Below are 24,254 nucleotides of genomic sequence, written 5' to 3' on the forward strand. Positions count from 1 at the left end.
TACAGGGATTCTGGAACCCCACAAAGAAAAAAAAAAGAAGAAAGAATAACAAGACAACTCGGCCATTCGCGATCCCTCCATACGCTCCGTTCTTTCCAACGCTGCCTCTCGTGGGTTCTTTCTCGTTCATATCCCGTTTACGCCTCTTTCGGCCGTACAGCGAGACCCGTAATTTAAATGGAATGCGGTGTAAATTGTGTCGACGATACGTTGCTCGATAATTAGTCCCCAAACGGACGATTCGAGAGAACGATAGGAACCTAGTTTTGATAGAGAATTCGTGAGAGAAAGCAATTACTGATCGTTCCATGGATTTTCGTATTGCCGCTGGATTTTACGATCAGATACTCCGAAATGTCACGTAGGAAAATGTACGTAAATAGCTTAGTTCTTGTGATACGAGAAAATTTTAAATTGGTTACAAACATAAGAGTATACATAAGTTTGTAAAATAGTCACAGAAACGTAAAATCTAAATTTAATATGTAATTGAACCTTCTATATAATATAAAGGAAATTTTAGAAATTTTTCTAATATACAAGCTGCTTCACATTTGAATCATATTAAACTACATAAAATACAATAAATAATTGTTACCTACTTCCTGAAATTTAATATAATATAAACTTTTTATTCTTATTCGATATAAACCTCTATATTGCCTATATCAAAAAACCACCCTACTACCCGCCAATACTGCACCCAAATATAAAATCTAAATTCTGAATTAAATTTTAAATTTCGTCGATCACCCCGTATAAATAACTGCAACGATAGTTTGAAGATTTCGTAAACGACCAAATAATTAATTAACCTAGCATTTTTGAAGATCGCCGCTCGTTAACGCGTGTTTCGTTAATCAGCAACGTGCATCGTTCTCGGAAAGGGACACTCGGTAAGTTTATTCTCGCGTTGATTTATCGATTACGAGTGCGGTTGATTTTTTTTCGTCGCGCAACGAAAAATCGTTGATCGTGAGCCGGAGTTCGTGTAACACAATTACCTGTTCCATTGCCTCCCTGCATTGTTACGCGGATCCGTTTACGTTGGCCGAACTTTCCCTCCACGAATGGTGCCGGAACGAGACGGAATCGCGTGTCGTGATTATATTATGGCGCCCCACCGCAGTCGAATATTATTTGCATCGAAATTTCTGACAGCTCAGATTGCGTCCCCTTATGTGTATGTACGGTTCAGAGGAAAAAACTACCTCCAGAAAAAAATGACAATGAATATGAGAAAGATCCCTTATTTGTAAATTGAACAATCAAAACAAAACTAAATATTATATCCTCTATTATTAAAAAATTGTATACATTTTCGAGAGTAGCCCATTAACACGCAAATCTGTGTATTTGCTTACAGATTCCTCGATCGGTGATCATCGTCAGGGTCGAATGTCCCTTCAGACTGAGCTACCATCGTCGAAAGCGAAGAGGGAGCAAGCTCTCCGCAGCATTTTGGCGGCGAGAAGACGACAGATTTTGGGTCAACGACCAATCGAATCTAGAAATCAGAATCGTGCAAAACCCACAGAAGCGAAAGAAACGTCGGACGTTCTGGAAGCTCAAGAAACGAAACATGGGATGTACGTGACGGCATCAGCGAACGGGAAAGTGGAGCACTCGATCGATGAAGAATTAGCGATCAAGGATGTGGACATCGAATTCGTCTCGAAAGAATTGGATAGCAAACGGCCGGTGGAGAGTTCGAAAAGATCCAACGAAACTCTTTCAAGTGTCGATAAGCCTGACTCCAAAACGGAAACTTCGACCAATCAAAAGAATTTATCTTCCACAACGTCCGGTCAGAAATCTTCGGACACGGATATTCGGAAGAAGAACATCGTCTCGATGCCAGAGTCGTTGTACAACTACTTCAGGCCGGTGGAGAGTAACATACCGGTAGAGGACATGTCTCAGTTTCTGTATTTCGGTCAGAAGATTCAGCCGGAGGCTCAGAACAATACGGGGAACAATTCCGTGGAGGCGACGCCAACGGCGCCAACCGCGCCCAGTTCTCGAAGACGGTACTCCATGAAGAGGTACACCACGACGACGCCGGTATCGATGCCGATCCCACGGCTGGAGGAGATAATAAACGAGGAGATGAACATCGCGGTGGAGCGTCGCACCGTCGAGAAGAACAAGATGTCGAAGATCAAGAATGCCTTCAGGAGCCCGGAAAATGGCGTCTATTATAGGAAAAGCAGACCGACCGAGCCGACGATCGCTTCGAACGTTATCATGGCTGGCAATACCACGGATACGAAGTCGGGTGGCGACGGGTTTCACGAGGACAACCCGTCCGCTCACGCCGACACGCCGGGCCAGCTGCGGCACGAGAGAGGAAGTGCTGCTACCCACGTGGTCGCTGAAACGAGGAATGCGACCAACTCGACCCAGATACCGTACCAGCAGCCCGTTTCCGCGAACACGTACGAACCGACCGAGACGGAAAGTGAGACCGTTTCCCGCGATCGTCCTACGGACTCCTCGAGCGAGCCCAACGCGATGTCGAACGGAGTGGAGCAATCCAGAGCTGCTTCGATGAGCTCTACCGTTGAGGATACTTCCCCGATGGAACGAGATAAAAGCGACTGCGCGATCGAGGACAAGATTTCCTCGACGGAGATGGATATGTACGGCGATCAAACAGAGAAGAAGATCAGGAGGATCGACTACGAAGCGGATTTCAATAGAAAATCCGATAAAACGGATCAACCTCGAGGCTCCAGCTCGCGCGAGAACAATAACATCGAGACGTCGACGTCCAGGGAGAAGATCGGTCGGGCGAGCACGGAGCCGTTTCGGATCTCGTGGACGTCTCCCGAGACGTCCACCCTGAGGATCATCGTAACCGAGGGAAGTCTGGAGCAGGGTTTCGCGATCGGCGCGGACTCCGCGGAGAAGTATACCGTTAAACCGGTCGATTCCACGGAGGAACGAGTTCGTAGCGTCGCTTCCGGCGATGTTCCCACCACGAAGGCTCATTCGACTACGACGACGACGACAACGTTCGAGGCAACGACGAGCGGATCCAGCAGCGTGTCCGCGATCGAGCCGGCACTAGCACGGCCGAAAGGTCGACTACGGGAACAGAAGCAGCAACAGCAACAGCAACGGCAGCGCACGGAAGGGAATAAGGTAGATCGTGAGGAGAATCAGGATCGGCAGCAGCATCGACATCAGGAACAACAGCAGCAGCACGTGTACGCTTACACGATAACGAACGTGACGCGGCTATTGCGCAACTACACCGGACCTGGGTTAAGCAGAGAGGAAGAAGGAGGGCCAGAACGGAGCACCGGTACGACCGAGATAACGACCGGATCGCTGCAGCGGCGTCAGCCACCGCCGCCGTCTCTTCTTCTGCTTCCTCGTGCCGGTAGTGGTATAGAGGCGGCCAGAGCGCCGGTGGAACTCAGTGCCGGCACAACCGTCGAGCCAGTCGGTGGAGAGTCCGTGGCACACCTGGTGGGGGAACGACCGAGGAAGGTGGTCGCAGTCGCGCCGCAGTCGCAGCAACGCGCGGTCAACGAAACGACGACGACGGTGCAGCTGACCAGCGTAAACAAGAGCGGCCCGTGGTCGGCCAAGCCGACGGAACCGAGCAACACCGCTGCCCGAGGAGCAGTTCGATGGAACCATACTAAAACCAGGAACACGGACCTCGAGGGTTTCGGGGACAGGAGGTTCCTCAGGAAATCGGCGAGCGCGGTGCTTAATCAGCGAATCGGAGCGAGCGGCGACGAGGACGTTCCGGTAATCGGGAAAAGACGGAGGCCGACAAATGGCCAGATCGGCTCGTCCAGCAGGAGGGTGAAAGGTTCCAGCAAGATCGTGGACGAGAACTTCGCCGTGTCGAATGGTTCGATCGGTGATAAGAGAAATTTCGGTGCCGAGAAGAAGACAGAGGATGCGGTGGAGGGTCGAGGCTTCCGAGAGCTCGCGTCCGTTGATGTGAATCGAACGAGCGAGAAAAACGTCGCGATAAACGAGACGGTGGAAAACGTCACGATGCAGCAGAGAATCGCCGTCACGACGTCCTCTCCTTCTGGGGAGGAAACGATCGATTCGACTACCCCGCGGGTGTCCGACAACTCCACGGAGGAGGATCGAGGTAATCTGACGGAGACGGTGACTCCGATGAACAGGTACGCGGAGTTCGATGCCAAAGACAAGAATACGGTGTTTCGAAGCGATAACGATAGTGTCGGTAGTAGTTTATCCCACGGGAACGTCAGGGGCGGTATGGTTAATGGTACCAAGAGCGGAAGCGGTTCGCCGACCGTGACAGTGACCGCGACAGTCGACGAAACGACCGTGCTCAAAGAGACTGTGTCGACTATCGCGCCGATACCGGCGCCAGTTTTTCCAGTTACACCCAGAATAATTACGGAAGTGGATCGAGCGCCGGTCGAGAAGGAGACTTTCACCTCGAAGCCGACCGAGTCCACGAGCCAGGTGACGGACGTTGGAACGACCGAGCCGCCCGAAGCGGCTAACCTGAATCCCTCGGAGAAGACGGGATCCAAGTTCGAAGACGCGACCGCAACCGCGACAAGTACGACGGAAGTGCCGACCACGACGATGACCACCGTGCAGATAGAGATTGCCACGGTACCGCAAGACCAAAGCACCACTTCCGAATCGAGCCAGCCGAAACCCGAAACGTCTACCGGTCCTTCGATCGCGGAGCCGAAGAGAATGTCCGGCGAGAGGTCGCCGGAAGTCAGGCCACGAAATCTCTCCGACGAGTCGAAGGACAAAGACGACGTGTTGCCTATAATGCATCTGTATAACACGTCGGACATATTCAACGGCAGCGGGCCCATGAACTCGTTCTCGCGCGGCACGGAACGACGAACGGAGCTTCCGGTGGACCCGAAGCGACCTGAGCTTTCCAGAACGAGCGAGAAAGCCAACGACACCGTGACCTCTAAGAGCGTAGCGAACGACGTGTCCGCTCGTGTTCCCGTGTCCGACTCCACCAGGAAGGACAAACACGACGATGCTCGCGAAACCTCCTCTCAGGTACCACCGATGGGTGCGGGTAGAGGATCCATGAATGGAAACGGCAACAACAGGACGAGACACAGGCCAGTTTACCATCACACGATCCTGCCGGAATACAACACTTCCGTGTACAGCAACGGCGAACTGAACAGGACGTTCTTCGATACCGGATTGATATCGGTTAGTCCACGGGAGTCGGTGAATATCAGTGAAGTGATATCGAAGAGACACGACGGTGACGCCATCGCGTCGCAGGAGACCGTCGCCGTGGTCAGCTACATCCTGGCGACGCTGGTCGTCTTCCCGATCGCCGTCGGCGTTGGTCTCATTCTAAGAAGACTGATACTTAGGAATCGTAAGGTGAGTGGTGATTTCGGCTCGTCCGAGACTACTCCTCCGTGGACCGAACGGATTAGAAAGCATCTGTACCGTGTACGCATATGTAATATAGGTCGTCGAATGAAAGTGGTCTTGTGACATTTGACGCTGGTCCGCTGTCCAGACTCCTTTTCGCGTGAAAGTTTGTGGAGGTGTAGGAACGAGGTTGGTGTCAGTGGCCTGGTTATTTTTCTACCTTGTAACTCGTGCACTCCTTTCTTTCTGTATCGCTAGGGATTTTCAGAATCTTCTACGAGATTTACTGTGAATGTGCCGTGATCGTGATACGTATGCTGCTTTGTACCAGTTTTACTCGAGACGCATCGGATTCGGATTCTAGGTCAGACAGATTGAATCGAGATCGAAACTCCTCTGGGCTGGGTCATCGGGGCAATCTGAGTTGTGTGATACGTTGTGACCCAGAAAAAGTAGAGTCTTGGCAAAATGTACCGGTTTTGCATTTTTTAAAATTCTGTTGATAGAGTCATTTTAATAATTCATCTCTTTTAAGTTATATTCACTGAGTATTTCTTAACAGAATACTATCCTTACGATGTAATTCGTTCTGAAATAGTTAACTTTAAATTTCCTTTTGAATAAATTCAAAATTATTTTATCATTTTAAAAAGTTAGTACTTTTTACATTGAAAAGGTCATTGTAAAATATTTGGAATTTTTTAGTGCGCAGTTGCAATCTAATGACTCGTAGTTATAGCTATCTTTAGTAATAGAAAAGGCCATTACTAAGGATAACTATAATCACCTACCATTATCCCTAATTAAACGATATATCGTGTTGCCTAATCATGTTGATACTTCTATCGATGTTTAAAATGTACTGTCATGCATTAACATTAATTTTAATTATACGGTCACAACAATGTATAAAATAGCGAAATGGTGCAATTGGCACTATTTTTGAGATGGAGCAATGAAATGGTAAAATATAGTATGACAGTATAATAATACAAAAATAGAAGACTAAAAATATATTTTTTTAAAAATATGTACCGACAAGAATTATTTGCTGAAGTAGGGTAATGAGATGTTTTTGATCAGAATCATTCAAAACACTATCATTGAAATGTCCAGGTATTTAAACATCGAACTGTGTCAGTTAATTAACACATTGATAGCCTCGTCACTCATCAACGAATGACATTTGAATTTCCATAAGGATCTTGTGTTTACTTAAGAAACTACTAAGTGAAGATCATAAATAAAAGAAATAACGAAATGAACCGGACAAGATTGGTGAAAGATAAAAATACTGTTCGACGAGAGTTTTAATGCCTTCCACGTGACGATGGAAATATTAGCGTCTCGTATCGTGTTTTGTCCCTGATTTATTTCAAGTATCACCCAGCAGATTACGGCGATTTCTTCGGTGAAGAAATTCGATCTTTAAATAATATTTACCTTGCTCTAACGAAATAATTTCAATCGAGGAATACATGAAATGGTACGTGAAACCAGTGCACGTTTCAGTTTTATCCCCGTGATTCCTGTCCGGCGGGTGTAATTTCCTTTCGAGCCTGTTCGTCGGCAACATTATCGCTAGCAAAAAACATTGATTTACGATTGTGTACCGTAAAGCGTATCCGACCGATGATCGCTAAATCGAAACACGAATCGCATGGTAGTTGCCACTTATGTACCGTTACGAGGCCCGCGGATTATCAAAGCGTACGAGCATTTATCATTCGGCCATTAACCGGGACTTTCGATATCTTCTGGATATGAGATGGTCTTTCGTTCTGAGCATTGCCTTCGACAATTCGATAATTAGCTCGAATACGGACAACAGGAAGCATTTATCGCGTTAGAGATCAAACGGTTTCTGTCAGAAGAACTTGGACTATTAAAATTTCTTTCAGTACAAATTATCTGATATTCCGAAGTAAGTGAAATGTTAATTTGGACCTTTCTGATTGGAGGATAATTATTTATTGTATCTCGGTACTTAATTTTCGGTGGGGAACCTTGAGGTTTTATGAGGTAAAATTTATGGAGTTGATTATGGAGATAATTATGAAATGTTATAGTTTTTTATTTATTTTGGAGGTTTCTGAGTTTTTGTTTCTCAATTTCACAATTTTTCAATTTACAAATTACCAACAATCCATATTAAGAAATTCTAAATTTTCACAATTTTCAAATCCTTCTATTCCAAATTTCATAATGTTCTAATTCCTATATGTCAAATTTCACATATTTCAAGTCTCTTATGTTCCAAATTTCACAACTTTCAAATTCCTATATTCCGAATTTCATAATTTTCAAATTCCTGTATTCCAAATTTCACATGTTTCAAATTCGTATATTCCAAATTTTACATATTTCGAATTCCTATATTCCAAATTTTACATATTTCAAAACTCTGCATTCCAAATTTCACAAGGTTCCAATTCCTATTTTCCAAATTTCACATATTTCAAATTCCTATATCCCAAATTTCACGTATTTCAAATCTCTGCATTCCAAATTTCACAAGGTTCCAATTCCTATTTTCCAAATTTCACATATTTAAAATTTCTACATTCCAAGTTTCACAATGTTCAAATTCCTACGCTTCAAATTTCACATATTTCAAATTTCTACATTCCAAGTTTCACAATGTTCAAATTCCTATGTGCCAAATTTCACATATGTCAAATCTCTGCATTTCAAATTTTCACTGTTCGAATTCTCCAAATTTTTAAATTTCTAAATTTTCAAATACCTAAATTCCAATTCCCCAGCTCCCAATTCTCCCATTTCCAAATTTCTAAATTTTCAATTCCTCAATTTCCAACTGCCTCTATTTTTAAATTACCCCAAATTCAATCCACAAATTCCAAATCTCCAAATTCCCGAATTATCAAAATTCTCCTAAATTTCCAAATTATCCAACTTCTCCAACTTTCAAAATCTTCAAAAGCCCTCGAATTCCCCGTAAATATCTGAGTTATCAATTAGTGTATATATTGAAGTTAGTATACACATTAAAATTACTGTACATATTGAAATTAGTATACTATGACATATTGTATATTGAAAGAAGTGACCGGAGAGCGTCATGGCGGCGAACGTGTTAATGACAGGTTTAAGTTCGAGTTCGCGTGCGTTCCGAGTATCATCGAGTCTTTAGAGCAGCCTGAATGAAACGTAATGAAAAATCGTTTCTTCCAAGGAGGAAAATGGCTGTACAAGGAAGTGCTTTGAAGTTTTATTAATGATGGTGTTCCGTGAGTTCGCCGAGCCTTTCTAGGTCGTGATAATAAAACAGTCTAATTAAAGCAATCTCTTTCCTTTATCAAAGAGGTTCCGCAAATCAAATACGTTTTGATCAAAAATGTCTTTTCTCCAAAGTGTATTCTTTTTCGCGTAGTAACGACGTCTTTTCTTATTTAAATCCGTAAACTTAGAACAAAGCGTTCGAAGAAAATACTTCGATTTTCAACAAAAAATGTCTACTTCTGACTAGTGCTTTTATCCTGTTTAAGCAATAAAAATCATTCAAGTTGAAATATTAGAGAAACGATAAAACAAAACGAAACCGCATAAAATGCTTTTATGCTAAATGCCTTCACCTGCGAAATAATGGTGCTATTTTGAAAGTAATAAAATCTTTTGTTATTTGAGTTTCTAAAATCTTCAAAACAGAGAAAATGAAAGTTTCGAGGAAACGTATAGATCTACAAAAACTTTTGTTACTGAATAAACTTCATTCTTTTTAAAAACAGTCTTTTGTTATTTAAATTTTGATAATCTTACAGAAACAATGAAACATAAAATGGCAAAATTCGGCATAAATTACATTATCTTTTTTCGCTAATTTAACGAGAACTTTTTTTTCTTACAGCTTAGTAACACATTAATAACCATTATTTAAATTTCACAGAATTAGCTATTCTGAAAAACGATGAAAATAATTTGTGACTTACGGAAAGAAATTGAGGAATTATTGTTTTATTTGTTTCAAGGAAAAAAGATATTGTTTTTCCCTAAAGGACTTAAGTGTCTCTTGAAATTGGTTTCTAATTGGTCAATCGTAATAATGGAAGGTATTACCTTTTTCTTCAAATTTTTTCCTACTTGACCCTGAACTCGCCACGAACGGGCCCAGCAACTCGGTCGTCACTTAATTTTTAAGGTTCGCGAAAGCTCGAATGATTCATCAGATCTGTAATAATCGGTCGATCGACGATTACGGATCATCGGGTTTATTGTATGAAAACGACTGCCAGGTGTTTTCTTTTCACTGAAAACACACCATTGCGTCCTTTGATTTAACGGTCACTGTAATTTCTCGGTTTAACGAGAAAATAAAGAACTTATGTAACCACGTAACTATTGTTTATGAAAATTGCTTTTATTTTTACTTGAGATGTAATCGAATATTAATTTCATAGGCTAGAAATTTTTGTATCGAATTTCGAGGGCGAGTGAATATAACCTAGAAATTGAGAATGTAAGAAATACTGATTATGTTTGGGACCATTTTGAATCAGTTCTAATTATTATACACGTAATCTACAATGAAATATAATGTTTAAAATTTATGACATTCAAACTGAGAAATTTCGAAAATTTCAAATTGAGGAGTTTACAAGTTTTTTAATTGCAATTCTTAACATTTGGAATTTTACAGATCTTGAAATATCAGTGCCATAAATTCTCATCTTTAGAACTTGAAAAGTCTTAAAATTTTTAAAAACATATATTCCGAGATTCATTAACTTTGAAATATTAAAATTTTCAAAATCATAAATTTAGAATTTTCAAATTCACAAAACTTGTGAACTCAATAATTCACAGATACAGAATGTTTAATATGTATCTTGAATTCTATTTACTCTATCTATCTATCTATCTATTTATCTACCTATGTATCAATCTATCTATGTATCTACCTATCTATCTATTTATCTATTTATCTGTCTATCTATCTATGTATCTATCTATCTATCTACCTATTTATCTATCTATCTATCTTCAAATTGAAAAACTGAATCCAATTCAACGTTTTTCAATTCTAACGTCATTCAAAATAATTGTTAAGAAGGTGTAAAAAGTATATTACTTGCATTATGTAAGATAATCAGCTACTTGTGCACTTGATTCGCGTCACAATTAAATGATGGTTAATTGAAACGAAGTTTAATCAATTATTTCAGTGTCAATGAATGCATAGTCCTTTTAAAGGCAGCACAAGTATATCGTTCACGGTACATATTAACAGTTCAATACCATTCGTTCCACGTGTCAGTCTCGAACGGGAAAAAAGCAGTCAGTCACGTATTTTCTCTTGCATTTACGTCAAAGTCATTTTTTTATCTTAGCCAACGTTCTACGCGTTTTCAAGTTCCTTATTCGCGGCGTAATTCGAGAAAGTCATGTACGACGTGTTAACGCGTGTAAATAGTTTCTCCTCGATGGAACGACTGGTCACGTACTGAATTTCATAAACAAATAAACATGATAATATGCAAGAGTTAATTATTCGATATTTCACGTCAACTAACATGTATCAGTTATACAAACGTTTCAAGCAGATTGAAATTTAATTTAATTCTTGGACAGTAGACTGTTGAGATAAATGCAAAATTTTTGTTAATTTTTGTTCTTTAAATTGTATTATTTATTTTTTTATGTATTTCTTGTATAGTTTGTACTCTATATACTTATTAGTATTCTAGTATACTCTGTGTAGTATAGTGTAATTACTTTGTAGTAGTTTGATATATTTTATAATTATTCTGCAGTAATTACTCTGTGCTACACAGTAACATATAAACAAATTGACAATAAATGAGTAAAATGGATTATATATAAATTATTCTATATTTGTAATTTAAACTCTAATTAGATACATACTCTGTATATGTATTTAATTATATTTCTTTAAATACTACTATTCCAAATAAGAAATATTACAAATCTTTAATACATATTTTAGTTGTGCCTAATAAATAAAATTTATAAAATTTAATATTTTAATATTAAATCTAATATGTTGGATAAAGCATCATTGAATACTTATAAGTCAGTCACTGATCACTATTAGAAAAAGAAAGGTTAGAATACTATTTCACTTTCAAAGATTCAAAGTGATTCTCCAATCACTAGCTACAGCTAATAATATTCGCGCCATCAACGTCTACTGTTGTAATATATTCGTTCAACAAATGAATCACGATGATGTTGATTTTGTACAGGTGCTCGAAGAGTCAGACACATCGTCGGAAATCAGTTGCCGGAAGGACGCGCTGAATCTTGAAAATGGCGACTTCAAAACGTCTATCGAAAAGGCCATCACGAAGTTGCCGAGGATACAGCATCTGGTGAGCAATGAGTTAGCGATAAATTAATTATTACATCACGTACTGACGTATTGATCCCATACAATAATTTGCATCAGTCACTTTCTCGTATCACAATTTAAAAATAATTTAGTTGGGACACTTCGAACTTGAAGTGAAATTGAAGATTTTCATACGTTCATATTGAATGAGTATATCTTGTAAAGGCGTTTTATTGCGAATTATGAAATATAATGCAAAATATATATATTTCACATTTTGTGTCGATTATATTATACATCGTACAACACTGTCAATGTTATACATCATACAACACATACATCATGTTAGAAAATAGAAATTAACGAACGGTCGACACAGGCCATCTACTTTTTGTTATTGCACTTCCCCTTCCTCAGGGAACATCGCTGGGCCCAAGGGCCCTAAACAGCCATGCTGACGAGGGTGTCCCCAAGACAGAATCATGTCAAGGAAGACATTCTTGTATTGGCTTTTGCCGTGAAACATCATTAAAGTAGTGCAGTCTACTTTTTTAAAATCGCTCACAAGTTATTTGGTATACCTCACCAATAACATTCCTGATTTCCTTACAATCAAAAGAATAAAATTGGACAGTTTTGTAATATTCTTTGACCACTGTCTCAATCATTCAAGTAGTTCAAACATAACCAAGCGCAATGTTTCCAACGGATCGGTTCAGCAGATTTGTCAAGGCATCAGGTCCCTTTCGCGCAGTGTAAATAATAATTCGCGGCACGACCATCAAAGAGACCCCTCCGCAGATTTATTCGTCAGGCATTTTTAAATAATTACCGTTCGCGATTCAATACAGTCTTCTTTTCCTGTTCAGTGTCACGAAGCGGAGAAACCACCACCTCCACCGTCACAAGAATCGAGATGGGAGTTTCCTAGAGATAAGCTTAGGTTACAAACGGTCCTCGGCCAAGGAAACTTCGGCCAGGTAAGCCGCTATTTTCTGCTCCGAACAAACTGAGAGCAACAAAAATTTCGTGGCCTGTCGCGTGATAATAAATCGTTGGATGTTCGCGGGTTTCAGCCTGAAACAGCCTGAAATTCTTCAGAAAACAGTCACTCGTTTTATTTTTTATGGGGGGGATGTAACAATTTGGGGATGTGAGAATTTGGGAATGTGAGAATTTGGGGATGTGAGAATTTGGGGAAGCGACAATTTGAGGATGTAACAATTTACGGAAGTGACAATTTGGGTATGTGAGAATTTGGGGATGTAACAATTTAGGGAAGTGACAATTTGGGGATGTAACAATTTAGGGAAGTGACAATTTGGGGATGTAACAATTTAGGGAAGTGACAATTTGGGGATGTGAGAATTTGGGGATGTAACAATTTAGGGAAGTGACAATTTGGGGATGTAACAATTTAGGGAAGTGAGAATTTGGGGATGTAACAATTTAGAGAAGTGACAATTTGGGGATGTAACAATTTGGGAACATACCAATTTGGGGAGGTAAAAAATTTAGAAATGTGAGAATTTAGAAAATTAAGAATGTAGGATTTTAGAAACTACAAATTTAGAATTTAGGTAACGTGAAACATAAGAATTTGAAATTTTGGGAGCTTACGAATTTAAGTCCTCAAAAATTCAAGAGATCAGAAAAATCTTCAAGTTCCAAAATCTACATATAAACTTGAAAATTTGAGTCCATGAAAAGGTCTCAGTTCTCTCACAATAGCAACCTCCATAATCACCGTCCATTCGATGGAAAATTTTGTAGTTCGCGTGCTGATCTCAGCACCGACATTTTTCTCAATGATAAATCATTAATTATATAACGTTTCACGGAAACCGTAATGACACATTGTGTTTTCGAGTGTTCGACAGGCAAACGCACGAATTTTTTGTGCTTATCAGCGTTCAAGGTTTTCCAACGAATCTTCCAGGTACCTAACCAGACAAACACCGAAATGATCGATTATTCTCCATGATTTCTACTTCACAAACACATCATTCTTGGAATACCAACGAAACCATCGTCTTTCCACTGTCACATAATATGGAGAACAAATGTCGATGCACAATAATCGATACCATCGATCTTAATGCTGTTTTAATTGACAGGAAAAAATGTATTATCCGTAGCTTCGGAAACTTTTGTTAGGTAATGCTAATTCGTTACGTAATTTCGCGTGTAAGGGATGACACGTGACATGGAACGTTTCGTACTGGTTTTACGTAAAAGACGAAGCTTGTAATTAAAATGTTGTTAGAAAGTTGTAAAGTAAAATCAATGGTTTTCGTGTCGTTTAGGTGTGGAAGGCCGAAGCCGATGATTTGACCGGACATCAGGGGACCACTCGGTTAGTGGCAGTCAAGACCGTGAAAGAAGGTGCTTCCGATCGAGAAAAAGAGGATCTGGTTAGAGAACTCGAAATTATGCAGCAACTTGGCAGTCATCCGAATGTCGTCACCCTTTTGGGTTGCTGTACTGAACAAGGTGAGTTCGAAATTTAGGATTTTGTTGGTTATACAACTTTGTCGCGGGCAATTTTATGGGCATTAAAATTATAATTGGGTTGAAATTTCGTGGGGATTTGGGACTGCAGGTATTTGGAATTTTGATATCTTAGAATTTTGGAATTTTTGAAATTTGGGATTCGGAATTTTAGAATTCGGAGCTTTGGAATTTCAGAATTTTGGAATTTGGAATTTTGGAGTTCGAAGTTCTGGAATTTGGAATTTTGGAATTTCAAAATTTGAGAATTCGGGATCTTGGAATTTGGAATTTTGGAATTTCAAAACGTGGAATTCGAAATTTTGGAATTTCAAGACGTGGAATTTCGAAATTTTGGAATTTTCAAATTGTGGAATTCGGGAAATTGGAATTTCAAAATTTTGGAATTCGGGATCTTGGAATTCGCAGTTTTGGAATTCGGGACCTTGGAATTTGGAATTTTGGAATTTCAGAATTTTGGAATTTCAAAACGTGGAATTCGAAATTTTGGAATTTTAAAACGTGGAATTTCGAAATTGTGGAATTCGGGATCTTGGAATTTCAAAATTTTGGAATTCGCAATTTTGAATTTTGGGATCACGGAATTTCAAATCGTCGTATTTCGAAATTTTGGAATTTCGAAATTGTGGAACTTGGAATTTTGAGATTTCAAAACTTTGGAATTTGAAATTTTGGAATTCGCAAAATTTGAAATTCGAAGTTTTAGAATTCACAATTTTGTAATCCGTAATTGGGAATTTCGAAATTTCCGAATTCGCAATTTTAGAATTGAAAAATTGTACTCTTGGCACATATCATTTTCTCATATTTAATATCAACAATTTACAATCTAAACCGGCCCTACAAATATTAAGCACAAACAAAATATCGTCCAACTTCATAATTACATACAAATGATAATATACACCCCAAATAAAATTAATGACACTCGCAATATGCATCTCAAAGTGCAAATTTTCCTCAAGTATACTTCACCCCTACTCAAACTCAAAAAGCTTGAATTGCAAAAGGTTAACCACTCAGCTTCCTCCAGAACAGGCTTCATTAGACACCCAGTATAATTAAATACCTCCGTATCTAGTAATTTATCTCTATTATCATAAAATCAACGCGTATCACAATCTCGCAGACCTTTCGCTACTTTTAACACCTTCACGTTCGATCGATAATATTAACAGGAATTGACCTCCCGCGTTTTTCTCTGGAATTCATTATACGATGCTCGTGAAGTTTGTAAAACGTAATAACTGGTTTCGAGTCCCTGGATATTTCTCGGTCAAGCAACGCGTCCTCCATTAATTTACGATTCCACGTTTCGAGGATGATCGTTCGATCATATCGCAATGCGTATCGGCATCGTTAGGGAATCGCGAGATAAGCATTCCTTGTCATTGAGTCACCAACGATATGCCTTTTTTCTTTTTTTTTTCATTTGACTACCGCGTGATTGTTTACACGTGCGCTATTGTTTTGCAAATAAAAGGAAGATCGATTACTCGTTCTCGCGACGATGCTGTACGCCATCATCCTGCCGGTAATTGAGTAATAGTGTCGTGAACAGCCTCCTCGAACGAGGGACACGAGGATCTACGCAGTTGAATAATTGCGAAAACCATCTCTTCTTTATTGTAAACGAGACGTACTAGTATATTCCTTATTAGAATTAATTATGAAGAACTTGGATTAGATTTCTGGAAGTTCTATGAAACTTTCAAGGTTCAATTTTTGTATATGAAGTTTTCCTTAACGTTTTATGAGAAAAAGAAATTTCAATTAAAAAGGTGTAAATTGTAAATTATTCGCAGAGTTTTGCAATTGAAATATTTTTGTAATGCTTATGCAACGTGTTAGTTCATATTTAATGTATCCTGCAAGAACTCGTCAGAATACACCAGAACGAAGTATATTTTTGCAGAGCTCATCACATACCAATTTGCTGGTGTCACGTATTGAAATTTAAGGCGTAAAATAAAAAACGACTCAGTTTTACGATGACGCTACGAATTTCAAACAATAATACATCACGGACATTACAAAACTGTTTACGTATGTGTCAGTAATTACCGTCCGATTGAAGACGGTATAATTGATTGCCTATTACATCGAAACAAGATAGTTAAATAATTCCGTATCCTATTCTAATCACGATTCGTAATTAACACGTTAACTGCGCCGGAGAAAAAAAAAGACGTATGTGTCACGGCATGTTGTAATTACAATTACTTACGATACAATTATTTCAATCTTCAATTTAACCCCTGCATTTGTTAACTGCTGATAAATATTATGTTGATGCTCTTCAAACTTTATTTCAATTTTCAAGATTTTTGGAATGGGTTTTAAAATTTTTTAATTCTTCAAATTTTGAATTTTCAGAGTTTCATGTTTGGAGATATGGGTTTTAGGGATTTTAAGGTCTAGGGATTTGGGGGCTTAGAGATTTTGGGGTCTAGGGACTCCGGAGTGTAGAGATTTTGGAGTTTAGAGATATTGGGATCCAGGGATTTGGGGTCTAGGGATTTGGGGTCTAGGGATTTGGGGTCTAGGGATTTGGGGTCTAGGGATTTGGGGTCTAGGGATTTGGGGGTTTAGGGATTTGGGTGTGTAGGGATTTGAGAATTTAGGGATTTGGGGATGTACGAATTTGGGGATATAGGGATTTGGGGATATAGGGATTTGGGGATGTAGGGATTTGGGGATGTTGGGATTTAGGGATGTTGGGATTTGGGGATGGTGGGATTTAGGGATGGTGGGATTTGAGGATGTAGGGACTTGGGCGAATAACGACTCAGGGACGTAGAGATTTGGGGATTTAGGAATTCAGGGATTTAGGGATTCAAGGATTTAGGGATTCAAGGATTTAGGGATTCAAGGATTTAGGGATTCAAGGATTTAGGGATTCAAGGATTCAAGGATTTAAGGATTTAGGGATTTAGGGATTTGGGAATTTAGGGATTTGGGGATGTAGGGATTTGGGAATTTAGGGATTTGGGGATGTAAGGATTTGGGAATTTAGGGATTTGGGGATGTAAGGATTTGGGGATGTAGGGATTTGAGTATGTAGGGATTTGGGGATGTAGGGATTTAGGGATGTAGGGATTTGGGGATGTAGGAATTTGGAGATGTAAGGATTTTAACATGTTGGAATTTGAGGATGTAGGAATTTGGGGATGTAGGGATTTGGAGATGCAGAGATTTGGGGATCTAGATAATTAAAGTCCTAAGAATTTCATAAGTTTAGAATTTGCGTATTTGCATGTATGAAAAGTGAAAATTTGGGGATTCGGAAATTCGGAAATATCAGAATTTGAGAAATTTCATAAATTCGGAAATCTGAGAATTTGCGAAGTTGCAAATCTTGAGACCATCAGTACTCAACTCGAAGACCCAAAATTCCGAAAATTTCAAACCTAAAAAATCTTCAAATCCGAAAATTTCAAAATACCAATTGCTCAAACCTTTCTAAATCACATCTAGAAAACTGACAAATCTCAATTATACATACAAATCCAGTTGCATTCATATATAAATTACTGTAACAACTAAGGTAAATGCACCTCCTCAGTAAAGAACATTGTAATCACACACGTTGATAAAAGACACAAAGGACTCGTTCACGCCGCACGTACACAGTAGCGAAAGGTTTAACGACAAGGGTATGAGCTTGAGACATCAAAAAGTGGGACGAGACAATCGTGAAGTTTTAGTCGTGCAGCAGTTCGAGGAGGGATGGCCATTATACTCGTTTCGTTGGAGTCCGCTCGGTATCGTCGGTCTGATCGTATAAATTTCCATACGCGTCCCCACGGCGACGATCTTCATGGCACAATACGTCTATTAAGTCGGCGAAATGATCGTTCGTATGAGGTTCAGCCTGAAGAGGATACAGGAGGATCGATACGATCGAACGTCGATCTGGATTTGACGTCGAGGTATCGGTCCCCTAATACTTATGCGCTAGCCTTTTTTTCCCGATTGTATGCTAATCGATGCTCTTCTAGTTGTGTCTTCAAATTACGCCCCTAGTCGTGCCGTTTCCTGGTATCGTTAGAAATGTTGGGGATCATTTTTAGATGGGAGAAGTTTCTGTGAAAACGTATCAGGATTTGGGAGAAAACGTTTTCCTGTTTTGGGAGAAATCGCTTTTAGGTTAAGGAGGTTATTTGTGATCGAAATTTGGGGGTTGTGATATTTTGGAATTAGGTAAGTGGGAAAGTTGGGAATTTGGGGAGAAAATTGAGAATTTAGGGATGTGGGAAATTTTGGGTCTTGGGAAATTAGGAAGATGGAAATTGGGGAGATTTTAATCGAAACTTTGGGTTCTGAAATTTTGGAATTAGGAAAGTGGGAATGTTAGGGATTTGAGGAGAAAATTGAGAATTTAGGGTTGTGGGAAATTTTGGGTCTTGGGAAATTAGGAAGATGGAAATTGGGGAGGTTTTAATCGAAATTTTGGGGTTCTGAAATTTTGGAATTAGGAAAGTGGGAATGTTAGGGATTTGAGGAGAAAATTGAGAATTTAGGGTTGTGGGAAATTTTGGGTCTTGGGAAATTAGGAAGATGGAAATTGGGGAGGTTTTGATCGAAATTTGAGAGTTCTGAAATTTTGGAATTAGGAAATTGAAGAATCATGAAGTTTGAGAACTGAGGAACTTAAAAATTCATAAAAGCCCTAAAAAATTTGACAATTTGAAAATGAAAAGACTTGTAAAGTCAATCTAACACCTTCATGATATAAAAATCACAGCAACCGATTACTTCACTATTAAAAAATTAAATAATACTACAATATGAAACGTCCGTGACAAAAATAAATTCAGACCCCCTATACCCCACAATATTCCTATGAGTTCTGCGATAGGCTTCAGATCACATTACTACTAAAAAAAGTCTAAACCTGAAGCTGTATAAAGGATTACTAAACGCAACAAAACAATTCGAAACGGTTTGTGCGATATTTTTTGTTAACATCTATACTTAGAAGGGGCGCAAACAAAAAGGATGCGGATGAAAGGAATGGTCTCGATGATCGTCTACGATCATCAAGGTCTATTGAGGCCGAAAGCGTGTTCTCTTTGGGGCGCGTCTTCACGGAGGACCTTTCTCGACTCTGTTCGACATAGAAGAAAAAACACGCCCTCGTGGACTTACGGCTTCTAAAGATTTACGGCTTCTAAATTTCTTGGCCCCAACCCCTTTCTCGCGTTTATCGTTTCGGCGCTGGTGGGCGCGTTCTCGGATTCCTCGCGAGCGACGTTTTCGTCCTTTGACGACCGGCTCTCGTCAAAAGTAGTACCCTATCAATTATTTTCGATAATAACTCGACGCTTTTAACCTTGTCGAAGGGTGAACTAAATTTTTATGGCATCTTTCATTATAGTGGAATGTTTATAATATCCTCCACTTCGCCATTATGAATTTTTAGATAGTCGTAATTTTTTTTATAATTATGGGGTGACTTCGCGATGAAGAATTATATGAGGAATGTGAACAGCAATTAATTTCTGATTTACATTTTGTAACTTCATGTTTGATGATTTGAATGTTTGAGTACTTAAACATAATTGAATACTTTGAATACTTGAATATTTGTATGTTCGAGAAATTGCATAATTGAACAATTGAACAATGGCACAATTGAATAATGGCATAAATTGAGCAATTGAACAACTGCAATTTAACATAGAATAACTGCAGAATTGAAGAATGGAGAAATTGAGAATTTGAGAATTTGAAAAATTGAAAAATTGAAAAACTGAAAAATTAAAAAATTGAAAAATTGAAAAATTGAAAAATTTAATAATTGAGAAATTGAAAAATCGATTGAATACTCGACGAATTGATAATTTGTAAAATTAAAAATTACGAATTTCACAAATTCCAGTATTTGAATATGTGAAAGTTCGGTAGTTTAACAACTTGGAAAGTTAGTAGTTAGAAAATCTGTAAATCACAATTACATTTCTCTTTTCAACTTGCAATCGAAATCCGACTAGTTTTTTTCGCTCGCAACAATGTTTCTCGGCGCTTTATCGTGTATGAATTAGGAGCAGTATTAAGGGGCCAAGTTTCTGTGCCGTATATTCTGATCTCGTGACAGCTCCGCGATCTCTTTGCCCGCTATAAACTATCGTGCACCGCGATCGTTATATGGCAGCCACCGGTTATCGATGACAAATTCTACCGATCCGCTTTTACGTCCAAGTATATATATCGTTCGTTGAAACGTATCGTATTCATATTTCTTGACAGACTGTTTGTCGTTTCACTTTCTCCCTAGTCAAGTGCAGAATACGAATTTTTAGTTCTTTGGTAGTTATGGACGTTTAATGGATTTCTAAATCATCAATGATATTTTTGTATCAACTTGCAAGATTCTGCGATTCATTTTTGTCGTACTAAATTATTCAGTTATTTTCCTCAAACGGGTGTGAAATTTTTAATTGCGTGTTGAATTAATCGATTGTTAACTAATGGATTTATAAAATGTCAATAGCGTTTCATTATATTTTCAGAATCGAATCTACAATTTATTTCAGTGATATAAGTTATGCAAAATATTCGAACATTTTTAGCGAAAGAAAAAGTTGGCCAATTTACATATCTGCATCTTTATTCGAAGTTAAACGGCAGCGTTTAAACACCCACGTGCGTCCAGTTAGCCGAGCACCGGGTACTAATTTTTCCGTGTCACACTATCTGACAGTAATTATCCCCTAATTATGTAAATGGAATCTCGGCGAATTGCAGGAAGCTTCGTTTCCTCCGTGCTAAGGATGCGAATAATGGACACTCGATATTCGACGCAATTATTTCGAATTAGCAATGTTTACTTCGTTCAAGAATATCACTCTGAGATTTTAATTACCGTACACCCATTATCGAAACATAACAAATTGTTAGTTATAAATAAGTAATAGTCGAATTTAAAAAATTCTTTAAAAGTAACGCTTTGCATTCAAAAATATTATTTTTTATTTAAAAGTATTTTCACAGATAGCTATTCTAAAATTTTTACTAGAAATTACTTTTTTTAAATTATTATTTATCTTAAAATTTCCACTATTGTCTGTTTTATAATCACATATATAACATTATAGATTCAAATAGAAAACTGTAACAAATCGAATGGCGAAACCTCTGTCGAGTACAAAGGATTAAATGGGATGACCCCAGGGTCGTGGGACATGATTTACACTGTCTTATGATCAATAGACTCCTACGTCGCTTCAAGGTTACGAGATCCGATTCGAACGATTAGAGGTTAGCCGAGGGCTTAGTTAGAGTTATAGAATTTGACCTGGACAAATTTGGCTTATAGGGTCTGACGTGGATCATCTTGGGTCCAAGGTCTAAATCTCAAAGGATTCGACTTATACGTGATGCAATCATTATTAGATTCACTATCCAATATTCATCATTGGATCCTACGTTTACAAATCTCTATATCTTCACATCTTGAAATTTCACAACTCTAATTTTTCAAATTTCTTACTTCCAGATACTTCACTTGAAACATTTCAATTTAACCTTCCTGTATTTTGACGAGTCTCGCTTGTAATGCACTCACAGCTCAAATGTAACAAACTTTACTCAAATTTATAGCACTCTTCAACTTGAACTTTAGGTACAACTATAACTTGCGTAATCAATGGTTGCTGAATATAAAATACTCGCATTTTAATTTTCTTTGTTTTAATGATATAGCTCTGAATAGTTAGTTCTGACTGACGCATCTGATAAATAAATTGTACGGCAAGGAGTTGAATCAACGTCCAAAATTTCTGAAACCCATAAATTCAAAAATGGAAATTGTTTCGTTACTTCGTCCACGGGTAGTCAAATTGTAGCATGAAGTGAACTTCGCATCTAACCTTATCATTAAATGTGAACAATCTAAAAAAGAATAAAGATTAACTGCATAGCCATCCAATTGAAACAAGATGAGAATCCAACGCGACCGGTTTGAATAATTAGATCCGCGTATCTCTTCGAGTACAAATATTGTGGCGCGTTGTGAATCGTCGGGCGAACGACCGACAGAAAGAATACGCCCGGTTAACAAACCGAAGTTATTAGAGGGCTGTAATGCTAGCCTAATATGAGAGTTACGAGCTGGTGGAGGCAGCAAAAGCGGCGCCATAAGTTACAATCAGCCGGATACTACCCACGGGGGCCCGAAAGTGCTCCGGTTAAATTACTTTAAGGGCCTTCCCATATACCTCGAGCCATCGTACGCTCGCCATGGGGGTCCCTCTAATCCTCTGCACGCTCCATACCCGGACGTTCGCGTTTGATCAAACTGTAATTTCATGAAACTTTAAAGCCCCGCTGGAAATTAATTATGTAACCGCGGTTGTTTGCAGAGCCTCATTATCTCATACTCGAGTACGTGATGTACGGGAAATTGCTGGCGTATCTTCGCGACCATCGTACCAGGCAGGATTTCTACAATTTCAGCGAGGATTCGGCAGCGCTCACGTCCAGGGACCTCACAGTTTTTGGATATTGCGTGGCTAGGGGAATGGAGTATCTTGCGTCCAAAAAGGTCAGCCATCTTTATTTTTATTTCAACGATCTATGCACTCCAAAGTACATTACACTATTTTAACACTAAATCTACCGGTGTGTAAAATACACATGCTTTAAAATTAAAGATGGAGTTGAAGAATAAATAAACAAATTAAGATATAGGTTGGCACACGTAAATATAAGGAAAAATATCTTAACAAATTTCGTGACTTAACAATACGACTTTGGTGGTTTCAGTATTAAATAGGTATTTATAATGCTAGAAGTAGAAAAAAATAAATGAACGGTGAAATATAAAATAATAATACTCGTAATAATACTCTCCTAATAATACTATTTCTAGATAAAAATTTGTATCCTATAAAGTAAACTTAATTACACATTAAGGGAGATTGATATAACCAAAGAATTTCATTTGATGTTTCTAACCATGCGTTATAATCGGTCGTTAGTCTCCTTAATTTCTTGTAAACGCCGCGCACAGTATCTTGCACGAGTTTCAATGAAATATTAAAAAGCGTTCTGAGTTATTGCCTCGCCTTATTGGTACTTCCATTACTTTTACGGGACCTCTTGGTGTTGCTTGAGAATTTATTATGATTTTGTGTGCTCGCGTGCCTGAATGGTCTTAGCGTTCGAACGAAAAAACGAGACGGAGATCGCCCACTTGCAGCAACACCGTATCGAAAAATTACCTCTGATGTTATTACTTCATGTCACGTCCGTTTTGTTCTTAATTCACTTAAAATCTCTGCAAATCCTCTTAATTTATTTATTACAGAAAAGTTTTTGGATATTTTAATTTAGGAATTTGAAGATTTCGGATATTACGATGGGGGGAGGGTGAGATGGAATTTTAGGGATTTGGGGATTTAGGGATTTGGGGATTTAGGGATTTGGGGATTTAGGGATTCAAGGATTTAGGGATTCAAGGATTTAGGGATTCAAGGATTTAGGGATTCAAGGATTTAGGGATTCAAGGATTTAGGGATTCAAGGATTTAGGGATTCAAGGATTTAGGGATTTAGGGATTCAAGGATTTAGGGATTCAAGGATTTAGGGATTCAAGGATTTAGGGATTCAAGGATTTAGGGATTCAAGGATTCAAGGATTTAGGGATTTAGGGATTTAGGGATTTAGGGATTTAGGGATGTACGAATTTGGGGATGTAGGGATTTGGGGATGTAGGGATTTGGGGATGTAGGGATTTGGGGATGTAGGGATTTGGGGATGTAGGGATTTGGGGATGTAGGGATTTGGGGATGTAGGGATTTGGGGATGTAGGGATTTGGGGATGTAGGGATTTGGGGATGTAGGGATTTGGGGATGTAGGGATTTGGGGATGTAGGGATTTGGGGATGTAGGGATTTGGGGATGTAGGGATTTGGGGATGTAGGGATTTGGGGATGTAGGGATTTGGGGATGTAGGGATTTGGGGATGTAGGGATTTGGGGATGTAGGGATTTGGGGATGTAGGGATTTGGGGATGTAGGGATTTGGGGATGGTGGGATTTGGGGATGTTGGGAT

At 39.0% G+C, this 24,254-nt stretch overlaps 1 protein-coding gene across 2 annotated transcripts in view; it reads left to right on the forward strand.

The window, feature by feature from the left end:
- LOC100880368 (Tie-like receptor tyrosine kinase) overlaps positions 1-24,254 on the forward strand; it is a 255,904-nt gene that overhangs the window by 220,185 nt on the left and 11,465 nt on the right. The window contains exons 2-6 of one of the 2 annotated variants that reach the window (XM_076538409.1): positions 1,367-5,379; positions 11,598-11,723; positions 12,553-12,663; positions 13,990-14,176; positions 22,561-22,742. In XM_076538409.1, the coding sequence (XP_076394524.1) occupies positions 1,367-5,379; positions 11,598-11,723; positions 12,553-12,663; positions 13,990-14,176; positions 22,561-22,742 (4,619 nt within the window). The remainder of the gene's footprint in view (positions 1-1,366; positions 5,380-11,597; positions 11,724-12,552; positions 12,664-13,989; positions 14,177-22,560; positions 22,743-24,254) is intronic. The other variant, XM_076538419.1, reaches the window with a different exon arrangement.

Source organism: Megachile rotundata, chromosome 1, assembly GCF_050947335.1.
Source record: "Megachile rotundata isolate GNS110a chromosome 1, iyMegRotu1, whole genome shotgun sequence".
Classification (NCBI taxonomy): domain Eukaryota; kingdom Metazoa; phylum Arthropoda; class Insecta; order Hymenoptera; family Megachilidae; genus Megachile; species Megachile rotundata.